Source organism: Alosa pseudoharengus, unplaced genomic scaffold, assembly GCF_046254945.1.
Source record: "Alosa pseudoharengus isolate Yale_2024_CS ecotype anadromous, Long Island Sound unplaced genomic scaffold, YU_APseudo_1.1 YU_APseudo_1.1_scf_5, whole genome shotgun sequence".
Taxonomy (NCBI): domain Eukaryota; kingdom Metazoa; phylum Chordata; class Actinopteri; order Clupeiformes; family Clupeidae; genus Alosa; species Alosa pseudoharengus.
Window position 1 is genome coordinate 31,168,462 of NW_027468837.1, and position 9,588 is coordinate 31,178,049.

The window sequence follows — 9,588 nt, forward strand, 5'->3', positions numbered from 1 at the left end:
GAAAAAAAAATAATATAAATAAAATGTCTCTGTATTTGTAGAAATCTATGGTAGGAAACAGAACAAAATAACTTGACAAGTAAATAACTCAAAAGAAAGTGCTGTGACTTGCTTTCTAACTCAGCAGGTTTTGACTGGCTTTGTGGTGGTTGCACTCCTGTAATAGATCTCTCCAAGACGTTGGTGCAATACTTGGCCACTAGAGGGCAAACATGACTTCTTTATATTCATCATACAGTATAACTTTCCATTCTGCTTACTCTGAAGGTGAAAATAGTCTACTGATTACTTTTGCTGTGTCATGTATCTATCACAGTGAGGCTTTCATTATGAATTCAGAGTTTTCAGTCGTAAGTGTAGAAGTAAATATACTTAGCCTGACGAGCCAGACCCATTTGCTGCCGCTAGGGGCGCGTCTAGATTTCTAGGCTAAAATATACTGGTATGCAACAAATAAGTTAAAACGGTTGTACAATGCAAAATACATTTTCAAAGGGGCAATAGTTTTGTAATAAGCTTGTTGTCTTTCTGCATAGTCATGTTTGGACCGTAGAGTTGCATCAGGACATATGGCACTAAATTAGTTTTGATCATCATGACAAGTCATGAGAGAGACACACGCAAACACACACACTGCAAGATTGCATTTGTTCATCTTCTGTGAATCCATAGACAATTAAAACGTACCAGCTTCTTAGCAAATACTGTTCAGCTTTTTCTTAAGACCTGAGTTGGAGATGTATGCTACTTTTGATAAAAAAAATAACCGAACTCTCCTTTTCACTGCCTGAAATTACGCGAGATTTGAGAACAGGTTGCGAGAGCACAGTTGGATTGTGACGCTAGGCACGACGCACGACGGTCGGAACAAACCTGCATCGGGAAAAATCCTTATGAGTTGATCCCACACTGACAGACCGCAGATTTTACCCTCGCCCTTGTGTTTGCACGACTTCGTATTTGGACAGACTTGCACGACTGCATTGCTTTGATGCACAGAGGCACATTTTAACCACCGGGCCTGCTTTCGTACTCGCCTTGTAGTTTGTATTTAATTTTGGAAGACTTCCGACCAGCAATCAATCAAAGGAGAACAGAAGTTTCTACGCGGTTGTTTGTTGCCGTGGTGGGTCGTGCGACTTGGCAGGAATGTCCCAGAAGGATAGACCCACTTTCTACCGACAGGAGCTTAACAAAACAATATGGGAAGTCCCGGAGCGGTACCAGAACCTGTCGCCTGTAGGCTCGGGGGCTTACGGATCAGTGTGGTAAATGCATTTCCTTTTCTTCTGCACAACTCAATTGCATAACTAGCTATTGCCATAGTTGGCTCTCACTCTCACGATGGCTCATCATTGCACGCCTTGAAATTCCACTGTTGCCCAATGATATAAATCTGTAGCCGAGTAGCGTACTTTGATTGAGCCTACTAGGCTTGTTTACTTAGCTTAATAGTTTCTTGTTTTCGGGTGCATTAGGCTTTTCAGCTATCTGTTTTGTGAGAATCGTGCCTCAACTGTGTTCGACTGCAGTTAACATGTCTCCTCTGTAGTAGTAGCCATACCCTGCCTACGTGCATCTAAACACCGTTCCCAAATGATATTGAAGACTGAACACAGCCTATTTCTAGATTCGAGCCCCACTGGACATCTCTCCTCAGCAATGTCTGCTGTGTTGGTAGCCACGCATGCCTTTATTTATTCGGATTTGTGTGGCGGATTATCATTTCTTTTGTGTTGATAAACATGTAGATGTTAGAATATTATGCCCGTGTGCTAATGGTTCGATTAAATATGGCTCTAACATTAACAGAAAGGAAATCGGACAATCATGGAAACGGATGGTCAGTCACAGCATCTTTTGCGGTGTATGGTATTCATTAGTTTTCTGTCTATGAAAGCTTTGTGAGTGTAAACTGAGATGACGGCATGTCTGAACTTGTCATCTTAAACTGAGAATAACAACGTGTTGTTGGCTGACACTGGTCACTGTTTGTCGCCGTTTAGGTCAAGGTTGCTCGCTCATTTCACTCGGAGCTAAAGTGGTTTCCTTCGAAGGGGTGTTAACTGGGAAGTCCCGCTATTGTGAAATGTGTTGTACAAAAATCGTAGTGCATACAAGAACCATAGTTGGAGCTGGGCAGCGATGTAGACGTTGATTCCTTTGTGTGAACACTAAATAGCCTACATTAGCCTACTCGTGAATTGTCGATATTGTTGCTCTACAATGCTTTATAGAGGGTGCATTATAGTATGCATGTCCGTTATTCTAGTATCCTCCCTGTCTCGTACCTTTGAGCTCCGATGCAGAATGACTGTGGCCTGGTTGCAAGTGTGCCATGTGCATGTGCATGCTGTTGGCTACCTCAGGTTTGACTACGCGGCTCGGGATGATGTCACCCACTGTCTGCTGTGATAATACCTCCATGGCTGTGAGTCATACTTCCAGTATTAGGAGGTCTTCTCGCGGATGACAAGGTTGGTCATGCGCACCAAGCCCTATGACGAAATACTCAGCAAGAGGTCATCCGACGTCGGGACAATTTCTACACAATTCTATTATCTTGTATGTAAAATCAACCTGTTTCCCTTTCTTTCCTTCCGCCATAACCAGCGTTAAGTAACATGACCATGCAGGTGTCCTTCGCAGACCTCTCCTGTGCCCTATTATGTCCCACACTTGAACTCACCGCTCAATCTAAGCTATTACTGCGCACAGATTTATTACGCCGCACACACTTATCTGCCTTGCCGTTGTGTCCGCCCTCCCCACCTCAGCTCAACTCATGTATAAGCTCAGCAGGCACGGCAGCAGCAGTAACAACGTTCAAGTTCATGTCCCGTCCGTGAGGGGGCAGAGGGAAGGGAGTGTGTGGGTGGGCCGGGGTCTTGTGGCCATAGTATCTCTCTCTCTTTCTCCAGTTGCTTGGAGGAGGATGTTGCCAGCAGAGTCCACATCAAGGGCACTGTGGCCCGGTTCAGAGGAATCTGGTGTGCAGGACACTCCGGCGGCTGCCTGGCGTGACTGTGAGGCCACAGTGCCGCTCTTGTGTCTGATGTTTCCTGGACAGCAGCGTTAAATCAGAGGCCATTCCTTCAAAGGGCTGAGCACTTGGAAGGAGCCAGACTGGAACAGAAAGAGAGAGGGGGGGGGGTAAATATAGAGCAGCCTGTTTGTTCCCATGCGTCTGCTGCAGTGGAAAATAAAGGGCCCCAGTTCAGGCTCTCACGTTTGTCTTCTCGCTCACTGGCATGCTGTGGTTCTGTGGCACCCAGAGAGAGGGAACGTGAGTCGTCACTCAAAGCCAGAGAGGGCGTCAGACAACACGGAACATGCTGGAACAGCTTGGGGCATTCCTTACCAAACAGACGCTCCGCTCCACTCTGCCCTGCTCTCAGCTGGTGTCATCAGCCGAGAGAAATCAGACCGGTCAATCTGCACGCAGCTGCAAGCGCTGTTTGGTCTCTCTGGGGTCTGATGTCACCTCTCTCAGTGACTACAACTAAAAGCAAAGAATGTGAAATATTTGTCCATGTAGTGTACATGAGGAAATGCCAAATAATGTGAAATGTTTTTCCCGGTGATGTAGGCCTACTATACACGAGGAAGGAATATTCTTAAATGCCTCACATAGCTTGTATTGGAACTGCTGCTATAGGAGTCTCAGTGCCTTTTAGCTAATTTGTCTAAGTTGGGTACCGGCAGTGGACCCAGCTCTCAATGGCGAAATCTCTGAATGTCAGATCCCTGCCTCAGACCTCAGACCTGTGTGGACCACTTATATCTCTAATAAAGTGGATATAACCATATATATATATATATATGGCATCAAACTAAAACAACCACTACTACTTTTATTTTATGTCCAGATTTTGTCATAAAGCAAGACAAAAATTGGGATAATGTCCCTGTGGACCATCACATCCCCAGCCTGCATCATTGCATGAGAAAGCAGAACAGGAAACACTGATGAGAAATGACCTTTGTAATACTTAGAACATCTACTCTGGGTGAGGAAATCCAGCATTGATTTAACATATCTGATGTTAAAGAGATATTTTTCAAACAGCACCTTAGCAGTAGATTTTGTTATGCTGATTCAGTGGGTAGCACCTTCACCTTAATCTCTCCAAACCTGAGTTTCTGGTATGAGGTAATATAGCTACTCCCCAACAAATCAGCATCCAGCTTAGTTCATATTCACCAACTCCAGCTAAAACAGCATGTGACTTGATGTAACTTCATGTTGATTGTATTGATTTAATGTTAATGTAGTGTTTATTGATGTTATTGCAAGTCGCTTTGGTCATAAGCATGTGCTAGAATGTTGTGGAATGAACAATCTAAAGTACCACATTATTTTAGAATGTTCAGAACTCCCCTGCTGAAAGGGTCTGTGGTCTGTGCTCATTGACTGATTGCACACCATCTCTCTTCATCTCTCTGCCTGATAGAACTGCTAGAACTCACTTAGAACAGTCCTCATTGCACGGGGCCCTAATCTGGCTGTTTTCCTGCTCTGGTCACACCATCTCATCTTTATATCTCATCTTTGCTAAATAAGTAAATAGTGTCATGTAAACGCTGTTGTGCATCTGTCATCAGACACACCCATCCGCTCCACTCCGCTGGTCAGATGTTGTTGTCTTGGCCTGGAGGGCAGATTTGCACGGCTGTCCCCTTGGGGCCCTGAGTCACTCTGTGACCTGTCTGCTGCGCAAATCATTCTCTGGTACCTCAAAAGTCCCCACTCCGTTGCACAATCCAATCTGTTCTGCTCTCTCGTGGAAAAATCCTGTGCGGTAAACATCACTGATACTCTCCAGCTGCCCTCGCTGGCTTTGTGCCGTTGGTACGCTGCCTGCTGTTGATCGGACACGTGGGCGGTGGAACACGGCTTTTTTTTATCCGTTATTTTGATGTCTCCTTCTGGGTGATGCATCCCATATATATCTATGGATGCACCCAATAGGAAGAACAAACAAGCTTTTATGCAGAACAGGTCTTTATCAGCGGACACTGGAGAGTTTGGCTGGTGTCCAGGAATCTGGAGCCTGGTTTGTCAGATGTCTGTCTGAAATTGAAGCATGTATTTGTATATGTGAAAAAATAGAATTGGTATGGAACTCCCCTTTGACCAGTGTCCAAAAGACTGTTGATTACAATTTTTGAGTCATATAAAAAAAACTCAAGGTGCAGTTTCGCTGAGGGTTTTTCCAGATATGCAAATATGAGGCAAACATGCTTCAGCAGGCTTTTAGGATGTTGTGTAGTCATGTTGTGTTTAGGTGTCTGATCAGCTTATGCCACACGTCCTGTTGTCCTGTCCTGCAGATGTACAGTCGTCTCCGCGTAGGACTGTAGAGAGCTAATGTGCATATAACATTGCCTGCCTCAATCTGTGAGGCCTGCGTAGTGACGTCCTGCGAAGGCTTACTACTCGCACAAGTTTGACCACAGTCACAGTGGCTGCCATGGTAACTAGGGCATCTATTGTTCCCCAGGGAGAGGAGAAGAGGGGTGTGAGGTTTCGGAAAACGCTCAGCGCCAACTCGAGTGGTGTCCTTTTTCTCCCCTGTCTTTGGAGAAGCAGTGAAGGCTAACTAATAGCACATGTCTGGACTGGGAGCAACACCGATGGTGTTCTCATATAGCAGTCTACTAACAACCGCATGTCTGGTGCACTGCTGGAGAAGTACTCTCCTGACACATCTTATCTCTGTGATATTCCACAGTGTTTCAGCACTCTGATGTGCAACAGCACTGTGAAGTGTTAGTGTTTCAGCACTGTGATGTGTTCCAGTGTTCCAGCACTGTGAAGTGTTCCAGTGTTTCAGTGTTCCAGCACTGTGATGTGTTAGTGTTCCAGCACTGTGAAGTGTTCCAGTGTTCCAGCACTGTGATGTGTTAGTGTTCCAGCACTGTGATGTGTTCCAGTGTTCCAGTGTTCCAGCACTGTGACGTGTTAGTGTTCCAGCACTGTGAAGTGTTCCAGTGTTCCAGCACTGTGATGTGTTACTGTTCCAGCACTGTGATGTGTTCCAGTGTTCCAGCACTGTGAAGTGTTCCAGTGTTTCAGTGTTCCAGCACTGTGAAGTGTTAGTGTTCCAGCACTGTGAAGTGTTCCAGTGTTCCAGCACTGTGATGTGTTAGTGTTCCAGCACTGTGATGTGTTCCAGTGTTCCAGCACTGTGATGTGTTACTGTTCCAGCACTGTGATTTGTTACAGTAGAAAACGGCAGATAGTTGTAGAAGTGGACTGGGCTGGACTGCATTTGAAGAGCCTTTCTGCCCGCCCGCCCACGCAGTGCGTAGGCCCAGGCAGTGCGCCCTACAGGTGTGGCCGAGGCGCTGTTAGACTGCCACTGATCCCTCTATACACACAATAGAGCTGGACGGCCGTTGAGAGCATGTCTAAAAAAGGCAGACACCTGAACACTGGCTGCAGGTTTCGGTATCATTTTGGCTGCGAGACAATGCAGGAGTCTATTACAGTAAGTGTTACAGTGCAGTGCAGGGGTACACACACACACACACACACACACACACACACACACACACACACACAGCCCTTAATCCTGGCAGAAGCCGTGCAGTCCCCTCATTTGGGATCTGCCGTTGGCATCTGGTCTGTTCTGCTTTGTCCCTTTGCAGTTGGCAGTCGTAGAGGTATGTGTGTGTGTGTGTGTGTGTGTGTGTGCGTGCATGCCGCAGCACCTGACGGACGTCCAAAAATGCCCTGGAAAATACAGTAGCTTCTTTTGTGTGCCCAACACACACACACACACACACAGGGGTAAAAATGTGTGCACACAGAAGTAGAAAATACCCCTCTGATCCGGGCTGCAGCTGGGAATCTCCTGTGATCTTCCTGACATTCTCTGGGAACTCAGTGGAATTTGGAATCTCCTGTGATCTTCCTGACATTCTCTGGGAAATCAGTGGAATTTGGAGTTTCTCTTGTTTACTCTTAAGGCCAAAACAATTTAAATATAGGTCAAAGGGTGACCACGATGGCCAAAGCAGGAAGCAGGAACAAAGCAGGAGCACAACGTTTGATGCCAGTGCAGTGCCTCTCAGCTCCAGGGTGCTCAGAATCGGATACTATCGTGTGTGTGCGTGTGTTCAGAATCGGATACTATCGCTCCGGCTAATTCATGTCCCTGAGATTGTTCTGTGCAGACACCCGGCTGTTTCTGAAACTTTTTGATTGTTTTTTTTACAACGATAGACATTTCCGTCATTTATTGTCTCCTCATGTTATCATGTGCCCAAGTTGATATTAAACGCATGCAAATGGAGCAGAGCTGATACAGACAGGGCCCTTTTAGATTGACTTGTCTGGCTTTTGTGGTCATTAAGGCTGCTGCTCCATGGTATTGTTGTTTTGTATTATTACTTGGAGAAAACAACAGTAAATTGCAAGTGCATAAATGGTGATTAAAACCTCATAAAAACGTTTACTAGCTCAGTCTGAAAGCAGCTGTTGGAAAACGTGTGTGTGTGTGTGTGTGTGTGTGTGTGTGTGTGTGTGTGTGTGTGTGTGTGTGTGTCTGTGTGTCTGTGTGTGTGTGTGTGTGTGTGTGTGTGTGTGTGTGTGTGTGTGTGTGTGTGTGTGTGTGTGTGTGTGTGTGTGTGTGTGTGTGTTCAACAGCTCCGCCTATGATGTGAAGATAGGGTTGAAGGTGGCGGTAAAGAAGCTGTCCAGACCCTTCCAGTCCATCATCCACGCCAAGCGGACGTACCGCGAGCTGCGCCTACTCAAGCACATGAAGCACGAGAATGTGAGTACCCAACACACACACACACCTGCCATGACCTGAGTTAAGAAAACACACACATGCACACAAAATCACCTGAGTACACACACATGGCAGTATACAATAAGAAGTGTGGAGGCACTATCTCCAAATGTCAGTGCAACTCAGATGATGCACAGGTGCGACCTCTGCTGCAGTTCCACATCTCTCTGTGCCCTCAGCTCCACTGTAAACTCTCGTCTTTATATCTCAATAATGTCAATAGCGTTTCTTGCAGCGTCATCTAGCCTGTCGTATCAGTAGGAAGTGGTTCTCTCCAAGGCTGCAGGCAGTATGTCACAGTGCCGCCCCCCACCCCCCACCCCCACGCACACACACACACACACACACACACACACACACACACACACATTTCACACTCTGGCAGAGGAGCTGAGTAGGGGGGAGCCCTTGGAGAAGTTTAGTTCCTGTTTTTGTTTTCATTATGAGCTGGTTTCCTTGGCGATCACTCTTGAAGGCACTTGTCACATCTGCTCACTAAAGCGTCGAAGGGCACCGGTGTGCTGGGGAGACATCCACTGATTTCTCCCTGTGTGTGTGTGTGTGTAGGAGTGTGTTTCTGACTCCACGACACACTCTCGCTGTGTTATGCAACACAGCGGCCCACGGAGGCCCTCCTCCGAAAATGGGAATTCACAAAAGACTCGCGTTGGCCTCTCACTTCCTGAGTGCTCAAACCCACTGCAGAGTGGCATTAGCTAACAGACTAAAAGGCACAATCCACACAGAAAGGTGTGGGTTGATGCACAAGTCACTGTTGAATAGGAATGGGTGTGTGTGTGTTTTGTCTGTGTGTGTGTGTGTTTGTTTCTATGCGTGTGTATGTTTTGTGTGTTGAATAGGAATGTGTGTGTGTCCGTGGTTTGTCTGTGTGTGTGTGTATGTGGTTTGGTGTGTGTATTTGTTCCTGTGTGCCTGAGTAGGTAGGTGTGTGTGTGTGTCCTGAAGAAATGGGACTCATTTGTCTGCTGTTGTCAGGTGACTTCTCTCCCTCTCATAGCTCCTGCTTCCTTGTTTTTGTCAAGAGCTGGCCAATCACAGCAGCCTGCACTCCTGAGCCAGCCAATCACATCATCCTGTGCCCCCTGCCTGGGCGTATGCCAGCAGGGGGTGTCTGTGCCACCCACTCCATCCCTCGAGGGCATGGTGGGCATGAAGGCTGCTATAGCTCCCATAACGTCCTGCCTACACACACACACACACACACACACACACACACACACACACACACACACACACACACACACACACACACACACACACACACACAAAGAAAGTCTCAGACACAAAGACACATGCTCAAAGACACTCACAAATTTACAGAAACACACAGTTACACACACACACACACACTCTCCCATGGCCCCTGCTGTGTGCTGATGCTGTTGTGTGCTGACCGCTGTTGGTGTTTCCACAGTGAGAGTGAACACACACGGATTTTCTCTGACCGACATTCACCGTGTGTGTGTGTGTGTGTGTGTGTGTGTGTGTGTGTGTGTGTGTACACATGCCACCTCAGTCAGGAGCTGAGACACACTGTGATTCACTGTTGAGGGCTGCAGATCAATGTGTTACCAGCGAGGGATTTCCCGTGTGTGTCATGGGATTAGTAATTAAAAATGCCCGTTGATCTGCCAGACTGACTTGGACACACAGCTGATTCTGGATGAATGTAATGTAGCCTCCATCTGTTGTGGATTCTCTTGTGTGTGTTTACCTTTTTAGAGGGTCATCTCACACCCTACCAGAGCTGGTGGTCTGTGTTAAA

At 46.7% G+C, this 9,588-nt stretch overlaps 1 protein-coding gene across 2 annotated transcripts in view; it reads left to right on the top strand.

Annotated features, from left to right (window-relative positions):
• Positions 1-848: 848 nt before the first annotated feature.
• mapk14b (mitogen-activated protein kinase 14b) overlaps positions 849-9,588 on the top strand; it is a 26,718-nt gene continuing 17,978 nt past the window's right edge. For both annotated transcript variants that reach the window (XM_076268342.1, XM_076268341.1), the window contains exons 1-2: positions 849-1,268; positions 7,655-7,784. In XM_076268342.1, the coding sequence (XP_076124457.1) occupies positions 1,150-1,268; positions 7,655-7,784 (249 nt within the window). In that variant the 5' untranslated portion in view covers positions 849-1,149. The remainder of the gene's footprint in view (positions 1,269-7,654; positions 7,785-9,588) is intronic.